At 45.6% G+C, this 21,271-nt stretch overlaps 1 protein-coding gene across 4 annotated transcripts in view; it reads right to left on the bottom strand.

Annotated features, from left to right (window-relative positions):
* Lef1 (lymphoid enhancer binding factor 1) overlaps positions 1–20,255 on the bottom strand; it is a 112,705-nt gene extending 92,450 nt beyond the window's left edge. For 2 of the 4 annotated variants that reach the window (XM_036191230.1, XM_036191231.1), the window contains exons 1-3: positions 19,088–20,255; positions 16,824–16,890; positions 15,368–15,501 (exon numbers count right to left, since the gene is read on the bottom strand). In XM_036191230.1, the coding sequence (XP_036047123.1) occupies positions 15,368–15,501; positions 16,824–16,890; positions 19,088–19,294 (408 nt within the window). In that variant the 5' untranslated portion in view covers positions 19,295–20,255. Of the gene's footprint in view, positions 1–15,367; positions 15,502–16,823; positions 16,891–17,952; positions 18,538–19,087 lie in introns of those variants that run through there. The other 2 variants (XM_036191233.1, XM_036191232.1) reach the window with 2 other exon arrangements.
* Between the last annotated feature and the right edge of the window lie 1,016 nt (positions 20,256–21,271).

Raw genomic sequence — 21,271 nt, 5'->3', positions numbered from 1 at the left:
ATCCAAAGAAAACGGGGAGGGGGGTCCCCAGTTAACTTGCAGCAATAAACTTACTCAGAGGCTCTAGAAATACCTCTGAGTTATTTTCTTAAAATAACAGGTTTCGCAGGTTACTTAAGATGTATGTCCTTTTTTTTTAAAAAAATTATTTTATGTGTATGGGTGCTTTGTGTGTGTGTGTGTGTGTGTGTGTGTGTGTGTGTGTGTGTGTGTGTGTATGTGTTGTATCTTAAGAGGCCAGAGGTATGCATGGTTCCCAGAGGCCAGAAGAAAGCACTGGATATTTTGGAAGTGGAGTTAAAGTGGTTGTGAGGTACCATGTGGGAGCTGGGACTCTAACCCAGGACCTTTGGAAGAGCAGCAATGCTTGTAACTACTGAGTTATCTCTCCAGCCCCACGCATGTCCTGATGATGATGATGATGATTTCATCAATCTGCTTTGCTAGCTGAGCCTCAAATTCATTATCTACAAAACCATTTGAGCAAGTAAATCAAATATTTTCAACCATGCTTCCAACTAACCATGCTGACTGAAATCAGGAAAGGGACAACACACACAGTCCTACAAGCCAAGGACAACAGGCTGCCACATTCTGGGGCTAGTGTCTCGTTCCCTGCCACCTCTCTGGATCCATCTGTGATGGACAGTAACTCCTGTCTTCTCTATACTAAACTTTGAGCCCTTGAGGGTGTCCATGTTGGAACCCATTCCACTGTCCAAAAAAAGCACCATCAATGAATATCATGGGGTGAAAAAGAAAAGTGTCTTTGGTATCTGTCTTTACGCCACCAGGAAACCTGCCTAATCCTAAACTGTTGGGTTGATTCAAACATCACTGTAACAATAAGAATTTCCTTCTCGTTAGTGAATTGGAATTAAGATGTGTTTCCAGTTACCAAGGTCAAAGGACCTTGCATAGCCCTGCTCTTCTGAGATAAAATGTAAATAGTACCAAACTAATGATGGGAAGCATTTTCTCTTATAAAGGACCTAACTGTCTGCATAATAACTTACAGGAGACCTCAGCTGTGCAAGAGTAAGGAAATGGAGAAATATCATACATTTTGTGTGAAGTCGTTTTGAATCATTTATTAAGAATATTTGAAGGTACCAGATGTGGGAGTCTATATCCTATAGACTATCTATGCCTATAATCCCAGTATCTCAAGAAGCTGAGGCAGGAGGATTATAAGTCTAGGCCAGCCTGGGTTATGTACATGAAAAGACCCTGTCTTAAATGAAAACAAAAATAATAAAACCAGTTATTAATTTAAATTAATAGTTACTAAGTCAAGAAAAATAGGAAACAGCAACTGACGTGGACAAAAATTGGTACTAAATTTATTTCAACATGGCTTCATTGAGGCATTAGTTAGAGCCCTTAACAGCCAAAACTGAAGATAAAAATATTGATAACGAGGTATCATTTGGTATCTAGAGGCTGAAGATATAGGTCTATAATTACTTACATAGAAAAATAAGCACATGGAATTTTTAATGAAAAGAAAATGATTACCAGAGAATAACTTTATAAAGTTTATGACTATCTACTAAGACACAGGTAGACGTAAGTGAAACTGTAACGTCTGAATGACAGAAATCTAGGTGCTTTTTCTTTATTTTTCTGTTCTTTCATGGGTTTCCCCCTGACTTACATTTACATTGTAGACATATTCATATATATGACAAATAGGAAGAAAGGTGGGGGAGAAGAGGAGGAGGCAATTTCCTCTTGGGAGAGAAAAGACTGATCCTCATAAACTCTTCCCCTAAGAAGTTTTCTTCACTCTTTAAGGAAAAGGCAAGGCTGCCATGCTCCAGGAATGACCAGGACTCCCACTGTTACTAAACTAAGTTCTCTTATTTACCTTAACATGAGGACACCAGAAAAACCAGCACTAACAGCTAAAAGGGACGCCTGTCCTACAACATAACCTCTTGTTGTACATGGAACACCCTTCGGAAGAGTTATATGTGTGAATGCCTGGCTCCTATAGAAAATGTAGGTTATGTTGTTTGCCAGGGTGCATGCGCCGCAAAATCTCTGGGCACACAGCTATTTGATTAACCTTCTCAACACTAGCAGAGATAACAGGGGCCACTGAGTCCCTTGGAAGTGAGCAATAAAGATTCACTTCAAAGCACATGCAAAAAAAAAAAAAAAAAGACGTGTGATACCCATAAGCAATAACTATTCCCTGGGGATTTTCAAAACCATATTGAGCAAATGACACAGTTATGTGGTGAATGAACCAGCTGATGATTTTCAAATGTTCTTGGCATCTACTACTTAAGCCTTCTATGAAGCCTAGTTACCTACATCATTCTGAAGTGTAACTGTCATTCTTGATTCTCAAAGTGGTTTCCTGGCTGTGGGAATTACTCTCAGGGCCCTTCTGTGCCGAGTGTTTCCTTACGGGTTGAGGACTCTCTTGAATCAGACACACCCATCCCAATCCAAGCTTTACTACTTGCTGAACTGTGGTAGTATTGTGTTCCCCCAAAATATTGTGCACCCTAATAAATTTATCTGGGGTCAGAGAACAGAAAAGCCACAAGATACAGAGGCTAGAAAATGGTGGCACTCACACCTTTAATCCATTCCAGAGACAGAAATCCCTCTGGATCTCTGTGAGTTCAAGGCCACATTAGAAACAGCCAGGCTTGGTGACACACACCTTTAACCCCAAGAAGTGAGCCTTTAATCCCAGGGAGTGATGGCAAAAACAGAAAAATATATAAGGTGTGAAGACCAGAAACTAGAAGCATTTGACTGGTTAAGCTTTTAGGCTTTGGAGCAGCAGTTCAGCTGAGATCCAACTGGTTGAGGACTGAGAGGCTTCTAGTCTGAGGAAACAGGATCAGCTGAGGAACTGGCGAGGTGAGGTAGCTGTGGCTTGTTCTGCTTCCCTGATCTTCCAGCATTCACCCCAATAACTGGCTTCAGATTTGATTTTATTAATAAGACCTTTTAAGATTCCTGCTATACTGAACTGTAACTCTACAGACATCCAAGTAAGCGCTCTGTGCCACAGCTTCTTCATGGGAAACATGAGAATATCAGTACAAGCTCCATAGCTTTGTAGTGAGAATTAACACAAAGCATGTGTAAAGTACACGAATTAACTAGTATATGCACTCTTTAATTAATCCTACTTTTTTCTTCATCTGTGAGCAGCGTGTTTATTTCTCATGATCATATACAAGATTCTGGTCAAGCACTGGGAGGCTTCACAGGTAAGGATTTTGTGAAGCATCACTGGTTTATTGTTCATAACACAGATAACTTGGTTCTAGATTTCAGTTGTTCATTTGCTTAACATAAAAGTGAAGACATAGACAGAGTGGAAGATCAAGGAAAGAGATACCACAATAAATGAAGACCCCATGGGAATAGGAAGAAACAGAGTGCTAGAGAGGTCCCCAGGAATCTACAAAGATGACTTCACAATAGACTACTGGCAATGGTGGAGAGAAAGCCTGAATTGACCTACTCTGGTGATTGGATGGCCGAGAGAGAGAGAGAGAGAGAGAGAGAGAGAGAGAGAGAGAGAGAGAGAGAGAGAGAGGATTATATGAGCAACAGACATTGAGACCAAGATTGGAAAAAGCACAGGGACAAATAGCCAAACTAGCAGAAACACATGAACTGTGAACCAACAGCTGAGGAGGCCCCATGGAACTGGACTAGGCCCTCTGGAGAAGTGAGACAGTTGATGAGCTTGAACTGCTTAGGAGGCCACCAGGCAGTGGTATCAGGACCTGTCCTTGGTGCATGAGCCAGCTTTTTGGAGCCTAGTGCCTATGCTGGGACACTTTGCACAGCCTTGGTGCAGGGAGGAGGGGCTTGGACCTGCCTCAATTGAATGTACCAGGCTCTGCGGACTCCCCAAGGGACACTTTCCCTCAGAGGAGATGGGAATGGGGAGGGTTTTGAGGGGGAAGGCTGGGGGTGGGAGGAGGGAGGACAGAGGAATCCATGGTTGATATGTAAAACAAATAGAAAATCTCTTTTTAAAAAAAGTGAAGACAGAAAAACGCCTAAGAAAAACTCATGAGTACGTGTCCTAAAACCTCTTCCTCCTTCGAAATCCAGGATTTAGTTAACACCCCCTTGGCCTTCGAGCTAGAACACTCCAAAACGCTCCCCAACATCTTCTGCCTCCTTTCCTCTACTGCTTGTCCCCTCACACTGTAACAGCTCTCACCACCAAAGACAACAAAGTTCACACTTTCACACGGGGTCTCACTGGTCACCACACTCTTCTCTAGGAATTACTGCGAGTGATAAATCCACTGAATTAGAATTCTTCCAGCATTTTCTGGGTAACAGGAAAGACAGGCTGAAGTTAGAGAAAGCGGTGTGCAATCAGAGTCAAGATTTAGGTCCCATGCATAGTTCATCTGTGGGCCAGCCGTGTGACCAGAGCAAACTGTTGTCTCCGTATGATCTTCCATTTCTCGACGTTTTTCACACTCTCTGCCTCAGATCCCTCATCCATTGCCTGGGCCGGGGCCGGGGTAGGGTGTTAGGGCCGCTTTCCTCGAGTACTCAATGACCTCATTTATGGACATGGAATGTAGAAAAGTTCTGGCATAGACCACATACTCAAAACTGATAATTTCTAAACTCAATCTTAGCTCTGGGGTTCAGCACAAACCTATACATTTTTGTTGTTGTTGTTGTTTTTGCTTTTGTTTTTCGAGACAGGGTTTCTCTGTGTAGCTTTGTGCCTTTCCTGGAACTCGCTCTGTAGACCAGGCTGGCCTCAAACTCACAGAGATCTGCCTGCCTCTGCCTCCCAAGTGCTGGGATTACAGGCATGCGCCACCGCCGCCCGGCTCAAACCTATACATTTTTAAGAGTTCTCATATAAATATGGACTGGTGTCTGACATTGTCAGCTTTTACTCTTGAAGTTTAAAATTCCTAACCTATTTCATTAAGCATCAAGCATCTGGTGAATGACCTCCATCATGACATGCAGAATAAATATTTGTGGGTAACAGAAGGTTAAAACTTGATCCCTGTGCTCAAAAAAACTGGCAGTAAGAAATCAACATGGAGATACCTACCTCATACAAAAGGGACACACAAGGGGCTGGAGAGGTGGCTCAGGGGTTAAGAGCACTGACTGCATTTGCAGAGGACCTGAGTTCACGCACACACTCACAGACATTCATTCAAACATGTATAAAGTTTTTAAAAATGAATATCTGTAAAATGTATAAAGAACCATAAAGATCCAGGAGAAATGCACAGGACAGCAAAGCCACTCCAAGTTGAAAGAGAAACTGTCAAATGCTTCAAGGAAGTGGCACCTTCCACCCTGGACCTTTATGTGGACAAGAAGATGAATGGGGTATTTCAGGGACACTGAGCCACAGAATCCAGACACAAATTTGGAGCAAGGTTAAAGACACATGTCTGGAGCCTCGCATGGGGGCTCTCGCCTTTAATCCCAGCACTCAGGAGGCAGAGGCAGGCGGATCTCCGTGAGTTCGAGGCCAGCCTGGTCTCCAGAGTGAGTTCCAGGATAGCCAGCACTGTTACAAAGAGACACCCTGTCTTGAAAAACAAACAAAAGACACATGTGTGGGAGAAGTGAGGAGTCGAGATCTGCAACTGTTCCAGAGTGTGGGAAACTTTCCAAATGATGCTGAGCAGTATGGGTTCTCTCTGGGGTCAGCAGGGCAAGGCACTAAGAGAGAACCTGATACAGTGTGACGGCAGCAGGTAAACAACTTGGCCATCCTCCGCCTGGACTCGACCAGGGCTGAGTAATGAGAACTCAAGTTTGGAGACCAAGGGGCCTGCCATGGGGCCGACCCCACCGCTTTAATGTACGTGCAAAGAAAGAAGTCTCAGACTGCTGAGCAAGCCTTTGTGGTTAAATAGTTCTTTTATCTTCATAAAAAAAAAAATAGTTAAGGATGTTGAAAAGAAATTTCTAACCAAATCAAGCAGCTTGCCTGATTTTTTATCAATATTATGATTGGTTTAATAACATTTTTTCTATTCGTGGGGGCAAATGTGACTATTTTTAATGACAAGGAACAAGTCTATACCTAGGAAAAGGGCCCTGACCATACAGTCTGTCAACCTGGGGGAGGTTCCTGCCATCCTTAGCATGGGTTGGACTTCAACACACTGATTTTAACCCACACCAGGTTCCTGCGAACTTTAAATTAAGCTACTAGGTAGTATTTTTTTAAAAAATATAAAATACTTTGTTTTTCCATTTTCACTTCAAAGTAAAAAAGTAGTGATACTATTAATCTAAGAACTTTAGCATATTCATAAAAATAGGCAAAAAAATATACTGAGCAATATTTGAGAGAGTTGATTCTCTTTGCCCTGAGGGCAGGCTGACTTGTTAAACCCAGTAGCAGTAAGTGGTAAACATTTCTTTGCTTTTAATACTTTTGGTTTTTGTCTCTGACTTTAATAATCTAAATTTAAAGTCTAATACATTTGAAATAAAATGAAATTACAGTCTTTTTCTTTTCTTTCCTTTTTTTCCCCAGTACTGGTTGGAGGTCAGGCTCTTCCCTTTACTGTGTCTAACATCAAGCCAAACCCCTCATCTCACATAATATCTTTTCCTTCTTCCAAGTCATTGGAGCTGGTCTACAAAGCACCTTATTGTAGGAAGGAGACATTATGGAAACTGGAATTTTCCCACAGACTGTTCCCCGCCCCCCCTCAATGCCCAGCTGACATTGTCCCTTGGACCTGATCTTGTTTGGTGCCAAGACAGAAAGATTTAAGCCAGAAGAAAATGTCACAGGAAAAATGCAGCCAGCTCTTTGTCCTCACAGCCCCATGGCCTCAAGCTCCTCACCAGGTATTTTACACTAGAGGAAGAAATCCAGATCCTAGGTTAGGAGGAGAGCCCCTCTGACTTACTCCTATGGCATGCAGAGAGCATAGGTTATCTGAGAACTTCCTATCAAATGCTGGGAGGACATGAGACTTCAGGGAGAATCTGGAAGGTTCCCCTTACATATGTATCCCTTTCACTTAGAGGACAGGCGGGTGTCAAAGGTGAGAGAACGAGGCTCTCCTGACATCCAGGAGAGAAATAGGAGCCCAAGAAAAACACCACAAAGAGACAAGGATGCTGCTGAGTCCCCAAAACTTAAGACATGTAACTATTTCCCAAAGATTAGGGTAAAGCCTTCACGAACCAGGGTCCAGATTCTGGGCCAGCATCATGGCACAGGAAGAATCATGTGTCCTTCCTTTCTCCAGAGCTTCATGGTCCAGCCACACACAGTCACAGCTACAGGAACCCTCCCGGGAGGGAATCTAAACCCCGTCCATACCATTCAAGACGCTATTCTACCATCACGCCTAGGAAACACCACTTTTGCAGGCTTGCTTTGTGCCACCAGAACTCCACACTGGCACAGCAAGGCAGGCCAGTCACACAGGAGAGGAAACAAAGGCTGGGGAAGGTTCCAGAAGAGGGCAACAGACTTGGGACTAGGCCTCAGATCATCTGACATCTAACCCTGGACCTCCCTCCACCAACGCTCCCTAAAATCTCAAGATTATGTTCTCAGTGACACTGAATAGTGTAATCTATTTATGGCACACACTGGCTTAGAAGCCACCCCAGTCACACGTATCTAAATATCTAAAATTCTAATATCTAAAAATGCCCCAATTGTTAGTGAAAACCTTGGCCTTTCCAGCTGAGAGAGAGTAGGAATAAATTGCAAAGCACTAGTGACAGGATGACAAAAGGCACTTACTTAGGGGTGGTTTCTTAGGGGTGGCGCTTGTGGGAAAAAAAAAACACCTGCATTTGTCCTAGGTGTCTAGGATCTACGTAAGAGACAAGAATCCTCCTGGGGCTCTGGTCCCACCCCTTTTTATTCTCCCGAGGAGCTATTTCAGGTATTACCTGGAAAAAGAACATTCCATGAAATACTGACTTTCATTAAGCACATTATGCAGCACCAGTGGTCTAACGACCCTTTCCAACAAATCAGAGAATAGATAAAATACTAAGAAACAAGGTTATTTAGCAGATACTTTCAGGTCTTGTATTTCATAAGGAATTTGGTTTGATAAGAGAGGGAACATATTAGAAATATGAAAATAGACATAAGGATGTATACAGTTCCTATTGGTGCTTTATTGGTCTAGCAAGATGACGGGGGTGGGGGGTGAGGTGGGGGGAACTGATGATGATCCCTTCTGTTCTAGGTTGACGTAACTATCTCATTCCCGGATGAACTCAAGACTAAGGGGTCATCTACCATCATTGTTGACAGTGTTTATGGCAGAGCTATCAGGATGGAGAGCTATCAGGATGGAGAGATGGCTGAGCAGTTAAGAGCAATTACTGCTCTAGAGGACCCAAGTTCTGTTCCTAGCATCTCTATATCAGGTGTTCAAAACCATCTGTAACTACAGTCCCAGGGGGTCTGATGCCTCTGGTCTCACATGTACATACCTGCATGCAGATACACACATCTACACAGAATACAAACAATAATCTTTAAAGGTTTATCAGGATTAAGAATTTTTTTAATTAAAAAATTTGAGCAGACTTAAAATTTGTAGGTAGGTGACTGGCAACATTGTTTTTCAAGTCGAGCTTTGCTAGAGACCCTCCTCTTTTCGCGGCACAGAGTCCTTCTCCATCTGCCTCTTCACCCATCTTCCTCAGTGGTGAGTCGCAACAGGCCGTGCTGGGTACTGAGCCCAAGGTCTCAGGCAAGCTCCACAAGCATCAGCCACGGCACTATATTCCCAGCACTCTTTTCTTTTCTTTCCAAGACAGGATGTTACAAAATTTTTCCAGGCCATCCCGAAACTTACAATCTTTCTACCTCAACCTCCTGAGTAGCTGGGATGACAGGCCTTTGCCCCCAGACCTGGTTAATCATCTTTATTAAAGTGAACTTTACATCGTCTTGGTAGTCAATCACCCCAGTGAAGATCAAAATGTGATTTCTGCAAAACTGCCATCAGATGCCATGTAGGATTATTGACTGGTGGGTAGAGGAAGTCACAAGGATCAGTACTAGAGCTTTGAAAGATTCATTGCCAGTAGACAACTGCAAACATGAAAATGTCTGTTTCTAGACCTACTGAGGCACAGCTTCTCTGCCTCCAACGTGGGGAGTGAGAGAGGCAACCTAAATTCTTCCTACTTGGTGATGCCCTGAAGAACCTCCCACAAAGACTCTCATTCCCTAGTGAATTTTGGAATAACTAATACACACAGGCAAGTTCATGATTTCAGTGAGCTTAGCTAGAGTTGACACAGCACATAAATGTCTTCTTTAGAGACTCTGTGCTCCTGGCTATCACCTCTGTTAAGTGGGAAACATACACAGTTGAATTAGCAGCACCTACTTGCTGCATAGCCCTCTGTGTAAGAGCCCTGGTTCTTCACCCCTATTCATTTCCAACCTTTGCTACTGGGTTTTAACTCATTTTGGGGCTTTGGGGCTTTGGGGCTCTAAGTTTTAGAGAACAGATCATTTACATCTTTAACATGATTTACAGAGTTATAAGGAAAGTTTACAATTACAAAATTCTGATTTCATTAAAAAAAAATCATAATAGGGCCAGTGTGAGATGGCTCAGCAAGCCTGATGACCCGAGTTCCAATCCTGGGACCTACAGTGCAAGGAGAGAACAACTTCCCAACTTGTCCTCTGACCTCTACACACATGTCCATCTTGGCATGCTTGCAACAGTATTAATTGGTATTCACTATGTAGACCATATGGATAAAATTAATGAATAAAATTAAATTTAAAAAATTTTAAGGTGCAGTATTTAAAAAGAAGTTATGAGTTTATATATGTATATACACACACACACACACACACACACACACACACACACACACATCTTGCTATGCTGGCTCAGGCTGGCCTTGAACTCTAAACTCAATCTTCCTGCTCTAGTCTTCCAGGCAGCTAGAAATATCAGGGTGTGCCACCAAATTTGGTCCCAAAAGTATATTTTTAACAGTTATTTCAATAAAGCCTATGGCTACTACTTTTTGTCCTTGTCCCTGCCTTTTTAAATTCTACCTATCTATCTATCTGCCTGTCTGTCTGAGCTATCTATCTATCTATCTATTTTTGATATGGGATTTCTTGTAGCTCATTCATTCATTCATTTTTGATATGTGATTTCTTGTAGACCAGGCTGTCTCTAAACTCACTAAGTAGCTGAGAATTAGCTTGGATTTCTGATCTTCTTGACTCCATCTCCCAAGTCCTGGGTTGACAGATGTCTGTACACCACATCCACTCTGTGTGGTGCTGAGGACCGAGCCCCGGCTTTGTGTGTGCTAGGCAAACACTGTGACAAATGAACGCAGGCTTGCTGGGGTGGCACGAGCAGTGTCATTCTCGATTATCAGGGCACTGGCTCCCTACACACTGGACCATCTTGTCCCAGGTGCTTACAAGGAGCACAACTTTACAATGAACTCCTTCTTTTAAAAACCAACCTTCAGTCCTAGGTCAACCACTCCTGTGCTATGGTAGCTGCTGGGTGCTACATACACCTGGAAATAATGCACACATGCTTTTTCTGCTGGCCACAGACAGCACTGGAATGTTTGATTTTTAAACTCCAAGTCTTTCTCCCAAATCAAAGGGAAATGAATCCATAAAAATCCCAATCTTATCAATAATATGTAAATGGAGATAAAAGGAGTTAAAAAAATGGGAGTGATCTGATTGCTCAAAAAATTTCAATCATATAAATCTAAATGGGTTTGCCCACAGAATCCACAGATTCACTTCTAAAAACTTAACAGTTGCAAATGTTCTCAGCTGGCATACTTGCATCCAAGGCCAGGTGGCCTTCCTACTAAACTCCAGCTCTGCTGGTCATTCCAAAGTGTGCGGCTGGAGTGAAGACCAAATCAGAACAAGGAAACTAATGGGAATAAAGCAAAGATCTGTACCAGGATGTATGGATGCTTCAAAACAGCAGGATCCATCTCCCTGTCACACCTTTACTCCCAGCATTGGGAAGCAAAGGTCCTTGTATTTCTGTGAGTTTGAGGCCCTATGCAGTAACGCCCTGTCTCAAAGAAAAATCAAAACCAACCAACCAACCAGTTTGTTCCCAGTTTGATTTAGTGATCTTGTGTTAGTAAAGTTACTATATTTTGAGTTATTCTCATGTCTTTCTGAATAGACAACACTACCAGGGTCATTTCAAAAGGCATAACTGAATAAGGATCAGTGATCAGTAAATACGGTATTGACTACTAAAGGACCACGTGGAGTGTGAGCGGCTCCGGGGGAAATTAGAGACCTGCTCTCTCTGGGGGAGCAATAGTAATTGCTCCAAATTCTTCTCAATTATGAGTCTTTCCCAACTTGGGAGCAGCGTAGTAAGAAAGCATCAAACAGAAATAACCAGGAACTCTGAAGAGGAATTTTCCTACACCTTCCTCTGACAGCCACATACAAATATTACACAGAATTCACTTTGAAAATATATCCTAGGCTTGAGGGTAAAGAGGGGAAAACCCAGCTTACTTAGCGGTGAGAAATTAAACAACTGGAATCAGAAATTTAAAATTAATTTTTTCAGGAAGTCAAATCAGGTAACCCCTTGCAGGACAAAGATCTCCCTCCTTCAAAAGCCTCACATGAGGCACAAGTCCAGTCACTGCCCCCTGAGTTTCTGGATCTTACAGTTTGTTTCAGGGCCATACAACATTGGCACAGTGGTATTCAAGGGCTTCATGGTTAGCCAAAACCACCTCAGTGCCTTTGTCCCAGATGTGAACACTGACCAAAATCAAACCTTAGTTGTTTGTAAACGAAGACAAAAATCAAGGATGGGAGCTGTAACAGACACAGATCTGTTCATCTATCTGAAATACAAACGTGGATTCCTTGACAGAAAAGTCATCCAACAGAATCGAGTTATTCTAAATAATAAAAAAGGAATCCCCCCAACTTTTCCGTAGCAATTCCTACTTTAAAATTAAGGTTTTAAAAGGTGGCTGAAATGGAGCCGTAAACACCTAAGGAAGATCACAGAGAGCCACAATGTTCGAAGCTCTCATGACTCAGAACTACTGAGGTCAGGGGCCGTGGTCAGCTTCCTGGCTCTCTGGTACCACTCCCTCCGCAGGCATCAGAGGACAGAGGGAAGGGAAGGTGTTCACCATTTGGGCTGCAGGAGGAACAAAAGGAAGTTTGACTCCCAGAGGAATAATCACGGGCTAATCTTAGCCCAAGAGGGAACTTTCATATGTTAAAGAAGCTCAGCTCAGGGTTCATTCACACTGTGCTCAGACACTGAGCTCCACCACCGAGCTTGGGGTGCAAAGAACTGGTTGTTGTTGTAATACCTCGACATTGGCCTGATTTTCACAAATAAGCTTTAGGGACAGAAAGGTTTGGAAATACGCTTTTAATACACTCTCTGTGGGTCCTGTCTCTGAAATAGTTAAGGCTTGCACACCTGCTTGGCTTCTGTGCTTGAAGAGCCCACACCGACACCAAGCGGGTTGTCACGGCTGCTTTCTCCTTGATTTTGCTCAATTTATCTGAACTAAAACTTTGTATTTAAAATTCTAGGAGACACTCATTCATAAGATGTCTGGTCCAGATACACTCCCTTCAAAGTTCCAGTTTTAGAAGGAGGTCCCCACTGAAACATCCTTGCGGAAGGAGAAAAAATGAATGGATGAAGGCAGTTTTCCTGAATAGGTACCATGATGGCTGGCCTGGCTTAAAACAGGACCAACGGTGTATGGCTGTGGTGAGATTTCAGAAGAGGCGCCCCTGTGTGTGCCCCTTGGCCACAGCTGGAATTCTCGGGACTGCAGTTAGAAAGGAGAGGGGCCCAGTCGATGCCTCTCCCACCCACAGGTTTCTCTCCAGTTCTCACAGGCAGCAGATGCAATAAACTAGGGATTGTTTGTAATGCAAATCCAAGTCACAGGGCTGCCCCCACTCTAAAACTCAAATGCAAAGGGTCACCCAGCTCCTGACACCCGTAAGAAAGTCTACTGTAGCTGATGTCAGTGACACAAACAATCCTGCTGAGGACAGCAGGAGGAGGAAGAGAGCAGAAGTGTGGTTAGAGCGAAGAGAGGCTGCCTTCCGGTTACAGTGTTTTTGATCTCAGAAACATTACAAACAGCTGTTAGGTATTAAAAACCAAAGATTGTAACTCACTTCAGTTGGACTCTGAAAAAAATTGACATAGCCTTGTGGTTAAGAAGGAAAGGCTTCTGGAATTGTGCAAACTGCAGGGTCTCTCAACAAGACCTACCTAACACGAATGCATTTCCCATGTAAGAGGATGCAGCACAGGCATCAGAAAACAGAATAACAGTTCTCTGAACACAGGCTACACCTACTGACATTTACTCTGCCCACAAATCTTTCCTAAGCAATGAATGACTGATTCATGGATGTCAACATTTCAAAATGGTGCTGAGATATATAAGGTAGGTCGGCAGGCATGCACGTGTGCACACGTACACACACCAAAAAAGATACATTAGAGGAATTGGGAGAAAAGGCAACAGAGACCTAAGACAGAACACCACCTTAAAGAGGAAAGGAGAACTCACTATTTGTAGGAGTTACGTATCAACACCAGGAAGTTTATTCTACTAATTTCCCCAAATTTCTTGTCCGGAGAGAGAAGCAGCTGTTCTCTCTATAGAATAAACTACAATTCAAAACAACTGTATTCACAGGTAAAATATAAACAATTTTGGAAGCGAATTTCTATTACCTAAACTCTAACTTGATTTGAAAAGATTATTTGTTGACCTTTTAGCCTTTCTACCAAATCTTCAACTGTCCCTTATCCAAAATGTCCCTCCCATTAAAAAATAACAACAAAACAAACAAGCAAACAAAACCACCAAACCTGCAAAACTACTACAAAACAAAACTAAAAAAACAAAACAAAACAAAACAAAAAACAGATATATTTGTCTTTCTGGCTCAACAAGCCCTCTATAAGTTTTAAAACCCAGAAGTACTTTCAGTGTGTGTTGGGGGATACTCTCTAAATAATAGACTACAACTGCTTTATTAGTTCATCCCCCTTTTTAGGTAGAAGATCCTACATATCACATAGACATTAAATATTTGAAATGTTTTAAGATAATGTGAGGGAACATTCCTTATAACAGGAACATCACAAAATCTCCAAGATTTGATCCCCATGAGCTCAGTTTCAGCTGCTTTATAAAAATGAGAAAAACTGTGTCCCCCCTACCTCAGTTTAAATATCCAGCTGGAATTTGTAGAGAAATTATCACAAGGCCCACAAACTCCACATACCTATCACTTTAACCATTGAGGGCTTAGACCATTAAGATAGCCACAGACACTCCAGCTGATTACCAGCCCCTTCATCTCTGCTTCTTTAGTGAAGCTCCCAGCTCTCAGATTCTGTCACTAAGGCATCACTGACACCCCTTCCCCCAAGTTTCTGACTGGCTCAGTTTGTAGGAGCACTGAGTTCCATGAGACTGTAGATTCGCCCCAAGAAGTCACTGAGACTCATTCAGGCATGTACCTCATTGAGTGGTGAAGGAATGGGGCTGGGACCTCGTAGCTAGTGACCACCTCTGCAGCTTCCCAAGAAGCAACAGTATATTCAGCATATTCACCAGTACAATCACGCGCACATTCTCTACAAGTTACCATTTAGATGTTTTCTGGAGACACAGGTGCAGTCTCTACAACCGTCCCCGATAAATAACGTGAAATCCTTAATATTGCTTAATATTGAACACATGTGACACTGCATTTTTACAACTTTAAGTTAATTGAACTAAAAGATTAAAAATAGCAATGACTTTCAGTACATGGCCTTCAGATGATGTTTTCCCCACTGGCAATGAAGTGAAGATGGCTTATCCACCTTCCTTATAAACAATAGCTAATATAATAAAAGAAGACATTTTCATAAGCCGAAATAACAGTCTGCATGTCTAGGTCCAAATGAGCCTCTAAATGGTTTAGGGTTTTGAAAGCTACCTGGTCCTTGTTAACTGAACGATGAAACCCATTTTCTTCCCATCATCTGCATAGAAACACAATACTTATAAAAATCACAGACTTGTTGACTTGGCTCCATTTGGTTTCATCATTTGTGACCCTCTGCTTATTCATCTTAGTCCGTCAGCCTAAATCTAAAAACCCAAATGGGAGACATAAAGACGGCACTGTTCTCAGGCTGCCGTGCCTTACACGGCTCTTACCAAGTGATGACTAGTCACATACAGTGAAGGCATTGCCAATGTGCTTGAAGAAATAAGCATTCTGTTGAAACACAAATTAATTTGCACGTCTGAAAATAATTTTCAACATCAGCATGTTACTCACTGTCCTCGGGATGGGTGGAGACAGAGATCCATTTGACATGTATGGGTCGCTATTCATATTTGGCATCATTATGTAGCTAGAATAGCTGGAGTAGGAAGGTGCCTTGTTGTACAAGCCTCCATCTGGATGCTTTCCTGAGAGAGTGCAAAGAACAGTCAAATCTGCATCGACTTTCCTTTTATATCACACGATTTTCACCAGAAAATCTTTTGCTCCTAAGACAACCCAGGCTTTACATAAAATATTTGTTTATAAAATACTGTAACTGGATTATTATGCTCTATTTTAGATTGACAGACAGGATTTGTGCTCTCCAATGGCTTAACAGCAAACCAGATGTTTAAAACACATGTGGTTCAATTTACTTCCACTACTGACTGATGTTTTTACAAAAATAAGTGTTATTCATCTAACTTAATTTGTTCTAATGCTAACAAACTGGACTGAGCAACACGGAAACCCAAGGGAACACACACAAACTTAAAACCTGTTATATGTGAGGCCATATGCCCCCCCCCCCAACACACATACACATTTATATATTTGACGTTTCCTTCTTTTAGACAAACTCAAAAGTTCCACCTGTGCCTCTGGATTTTTACCAAACGTTAGACTTTCCTGAAGGAGAAAACTGGATCTAGTGTACATTAAACCCCAAATTTGTAGTGAATTAACCTTTGGAAGACCTAATTTCATGGCTAAACTTATGTCAGTCTGCCAAAGAAATATCCCTTTATTTTTAATCTGTGTAACTATCTGTTGCCAAGAAGGAAGGCTGATATACAGCTCTCTCCCTGCCCCTTGGTCGACACACTGAATGTACAAACATTCCACTCTAGACAGGTCAATTGTTGAGTAATTGAAGGAGACCAGACATGCCAGCTGATTGACAACTGAACCCTATGGTGAGCTGATTAAACTCAGAAAGAGCAAAGGAGCATGCACACACATGTGTGTGGGATTTATTTATTATTTATTTATTGGGGGGGCATTGAAAAGAATCAGCAATGGGAGAAAGGCCTATCAGTTGATAGGTGTAGCTTCTAATATTTTTTATATTTTAGAAGCTAGGTTCAGTTTTACTGAGCTCTGATCCATCTGCCCACACACTGCCTCCCTCCTCCTCTGTACTGAGAAACTACACACAGCAATTTTGCAAATGAAAAATTCTAAATTGTTACCGTTGAAAAAAACATGCCTCAGAAACATTCCTTCTTCTCTGAGATTCTGGAAGCCAAGAGGAACCCAGAGGCCTAGGTTCTCAATGAAACACACACTAAAAGAGAAACTGAGTGTCTGGGCTTTTCTCCTGCTCTGTCTAAAAGGTCGTCCACGGGCACAGACTTGCATATCTGGTCCCAGCCGACTGAACTCAAATGGAAGTCTATCAAAACCAGATACTCAAACTGCACGTGTCCTCTGGTAGAGTGGGGAGAAAGAGAATCTGGCCTCTTACCGTCATCGGGGTGTTCTCTGGCCTTGTCGTGGTAGGAATCCTGAGCAGGCTGTGCTTGTCTTACCACCTAATGGCGTGGAGAACCACCCCCAAAAGAAAGAAGACAGTCTTAGAGTTTGTAACAGTTAGGGTGTGTCTGCTGGTCATCCAAAGGAAGAGATTTAGGTAAAACTCCGTCTACCCATTTGGTTAAAATGAAGAACAGGGCAGGCTTGAGTACTGGAAAAACCTTCTTTTCAATGTATGTGTTTGAGTGGTTATTAGGTACTCCGGAACAAAAGGTAAGAATGGGGGGGGGTGATTTGGGGATGACGTGTCCTGCCTGCTCTAACAACCCATCAGTGCTTCCTGGGTGCCCCAACTTCTAAGATGTGTTAGCCTCTTCAGCCTTGGTTCACACTTTGACAAGATCTGATTAAATACCACCAGAAACACCATGTTGTAACTGAAAACGAGATCTGGAAACATAAACAAAATAATCCCTTTGCTGAGGTCTTAGGGAAATTGTTTAAGAAGCAGTCCTAGCTGGAGCTGCATTCACGTACAACTTCAAGGCTGAACGCTAGCAGGCTAGCAGAGGAGAGCTGGTCTGTGGTTAAAGGGAGGGAAAACTGAGAGTCGGGTTGTAGACATCTAAAAGGTAGCCTCGTTAATATCAGTTTTGGTAAGTGCCACCGACCCGACTCAACCACGTGCAAATCAGCGGTATGACCCCTTCACCATCTTCCGTGAGGCTGAGGCTGCTTGTTGCTCCACTTGCACGGCGGAAAGATGGTCCGTTCAAACTCCCAACCCAGTCGTTCTCGGTTTCCAAAGCATTGCTTTTCACCTCAGACCAGTAAACAGTGGAAATGTGAGGTGAGTGGAAATCTGTGGACTACTCTAGTACAGAGAGGCCACTCTATCGTCTGGCAAAAAGCCCCGGAGTTCAGGTGGTATTTGATTCTTTGAACCTCTGTCCTCCAGGCGACCTCATCCTTCAGGCGCACAGAAACCTTATTTACCTGATTTTGACTGCACCCTAGCCGCCCTCCTCTACCTTTTGCTGAACTTTGGGAATAGAGAGCCCCCTTATAGTCTAGGAACCAGCCCCCTCCTCCCGCCCCAGCCTTCTCAAATGCGTACTCACCCCTGCCATCGGGACAGAGAAGGTAACTCTTGAGGTGTTCTTAAAAGCACTCTTTAAACCCAAAATGTCCCCGCCCCCGAAACCACCCTTTCTTTGGGGTGGGGGCAGAAGGCTGCCATTTAAGGAAAAGGGTATACTTTCCACGTTTCTCTGGAAGGAAAAAACGTTGGGGACATCATTTTGGGTATCAGAACTTTTCTACTGGATGTCCCCGTGAGGTTTCCCCAGCTGCTGAGCCAGGGCTGCGGGTTGATGTGTGGGCTTTGGGGTATCTACGCCCTTCCGATGCTCGCGCGCGGCCCGACTCTTGGGCTCTCTCGCGCCGGTACCCACGTGTCTCTATTTACTCTACTCGGGTTACCAGCCTGCAGCTGGCCCCCAGATCTGATAAAGCATGTCCCTCCTCCCCAGCCGCGGCCCGGCTTCCGCTGCTGCCGCCCCGCTCTCGGGCTCGCCTTTCTTCTGCAGAGATCCAAGGCCTGCCTAAGCCCAACTAAACGCCTTTCTTTCCACTTTAAATGCCAGGGTTGCGGGCGGAAGGACTGCGGTGTCTATGCTGTTGGGTGGCTCGGGTCGGCTCGCCCACGGCTCCCCGCAGCAGCCTCACCGGCTGTGGGGACCCGGCCCCGCAACGCCCCCGCAGTTGGGGCGCGCTCCCTCCTCCGAGGCGGTTGGGAGGGCCCCTCCTGGCCGGCCCACGCCCGCCTCTCCTTCCTCCCGCCTGGGGCTCGGCTCCTTGGAGCCTCGGTGGTTTAACGCACTTTTGCACACTGTACCGAGAGAGCTAACGGATGCACTTTGTTTTCCACCCCAGGATGGACTTCGCAGTTGTGTTTAGACATCCCTGCTTTTAATGCATCGCTCCCCTCAGCCCCGCCAAAACGACGGAGGACGAAACGGCTCGGGCAAAGGCCAGCGTTTCCTGCCCATTCACCACCGGTTAGCCACAGACCCACTTGGACTAAATTTCCTTGCCCGCCGCTCACACACGTGCGCCCCGTGGAGTAGGGGCCGTTATTCCCCGCCCAGCCCGCGAGGGACCAGGGCGCAGCGGCCACAGTGGCCGCGCGCTCCGCTGCCTTCCTCTCGGCGTCCCCCGGACCCGCCACGCCTCTCCGGACAGCGGCCCACTCACCTCATGCCCGTTGCTGGCTGGGATGATTTCGGACTCGTTAACCAAGGATGACTTGATGTCGGCTAAGTCGCCTTCCTCTTCGGGGTGACTGATCTCGGCGAAGATCTTCTCCTTCTGGGGATCGCCCTCATCCTTGAAGGGGATCATCTCATCGGTGGCGCAGAGTTCCGGGTCCCCCCCGCCGCCTCCTCCGGAGAGTTGGGGCATCCCGGAGGCTCTGTAATCTCCGCTCCGCTGCGGGAGCACTCGGCGACGGCAGGAAAGGGGGGTCGATGTGATGTGATGTGGGGGGGAGGTAAGAGTGGGAGGACTGCTAATGGAAGCGGGGTGGGCAAGCGAGGGACCCGCGGCCGGAGCAGCTGCGGGAGCCGCCGCGATGGTCGCGCTTCCCCACTTCACTTAGAAGGACGCCGGCGCCCGGCCCCGGGGCGAAGGGCACCAGACTGCGCGGGCGGCAGCCGCCGGCGCCTCGGAGAGCGTCTGCGGCGCTCCGCGTGCGCTCGGCTAGGCTGCCGGGGCCCGGCGGCCGCCCCGCCTTGCTGGAGTCTGTGCACCGAGGACACCGGTTCCGGAGAGGACACGACTTTCCAAAGTGTAAAGGAGGGTCCCGTGGCGCGTCGCCGTGCAAAACTTCTCCACCGTGGATTCTTCAGATGCCGATTTCGGAGTTGGTTTTTCGAGAAGAGCTGGGCCAAAAGGCTCCGTTTGCCCCAACAGAGGTGCGAGGGTAATCAGAAAATACCGAAAAGTCCACTTCCTGAAGGGTAAACAATAAAGAGCAACCCGGGCTGCAGACGTCCGCGTTGGAGCCTCTTTCCTACCCTTTCGCTTCGGTTTTCCTTCTAGAGGAGCATTTAATCTGCTGGGGGAGGGGAGGGGGGCGGAGGAGGAGGGGAGAAAGAGAGAAGTTTGCCAAGAATAAAGTTTGTGCTGATGAGCGCTGGGAATCGGCAGTGGCTGGCACAGCGGAGTCTTGGGGAGTCACAGCAGGAGCCTCGGGCCCAAATGTTCCAGCCCGCAGCTCGGGCCGATACACACCACACACACACACACACACACACACACACACACACACACCCCACACACACACACACACGCACGCCCGATCCCTCTTTGTTCCCGGCTCGAGTTTCTGCCTGGCTCGCTGGCGCTGTTACTCGCCTCTTTCCCCGCCTCCCCTCTGTCAAAGCAAAGAGCTGCCGGTGGCCCCTCGGCTCCTCCAGGCCGACGGGAGGGGAACACCCGGAGCGTGGCCGCTTGCAAGGCTCCGGGGGAGTCCGGATGCCGGGGCCCCCGAGAGCGCAGCCGGGTCCCTCCGGTGCGCGCTGCCCAGCAGGTGAGCGAGCGGTTGCGCCTTCCCACCGCTTCTCGTCGCCGCGCCTAGCCGGCGCTGCAAAGCTATTCACTTGCGTCGCTTCTCCTCCCCCGCCCCTCCCCCGCCTCCTGCTCTCCTTGGCTGCCGGCTGGAGGGGTGGGGAGAAGGGAGTCTGCTAGGAGGAGGAGGAGGAGGAGGAGGAGGAGGAGGTCCAGGTTCTCCCCTAACTCTAGTTCATTTCCCAGCACCTAGAGGACGAGTCATAGTTTGGGGGGCGCCGTGGGTGTGCGCGCGCGCGAGAGAGCGAGCGCGCATGCTTTCGTGCCTGGAGGGGGGAAAAACGCAACCTGGAGAAGGACCCGGGGCTGCTTGTAACCCACCCCAAAGCACGCTGTTGCCGGGGTGAAATTGACAAACTCCACCTGAATGGCTTAACTTCATCCTCTAAGCATCCCTTCTCTTGCCCCCACTCACTCCTGTCCTTTGCCAGTCTCTCTCCCACCTCCTTTCCACCGCCCACTCTAGCCCCCTCGCTCAGGCAAGGGGAGGAAGATGAAAGAGAACGCCGCCGGCGCTGTGGTCGACACCACGTTGATAGATGCTCTGACGGAGGGAATGAGGCGAGAATTGGGGACTAGGAGAAGGAAAAGGAGAAAATGTAACACATTGCTCACCTAACCATAGAAGAGACGCAGCAAGGACAAGGAAAAGAGTTGTAGCAGCACTAAATGTATACATCACACGCTCTTCGGAGACAAGGGGAGATCAAATCTCCAGGCTTACCACGGGGAACAGGGACCAGGAAGAAGGGAGTGAATGAAGACTGGACCTTAATTATCGCCTTTAAAACACTATTGCTTTCATTGTGT

This window comes from Onychomys torridus, chromosome 6, assembly GCF_903995425.1.
Source record: "Onychomys torridus chromosome 6, mOncTor1.1, whole genome shotgun sequence".
Lineage (NCBI taxonomy): Eukaryota > Metazoa > Chordata > Mammalia > Rodentia > Cricetidae > Onychomys > Onychomys torridus.
Note: the sequence above shows the minus strand (reverse complement) of the source record. Positions and strands in the feature narration are given on the sequence as shown.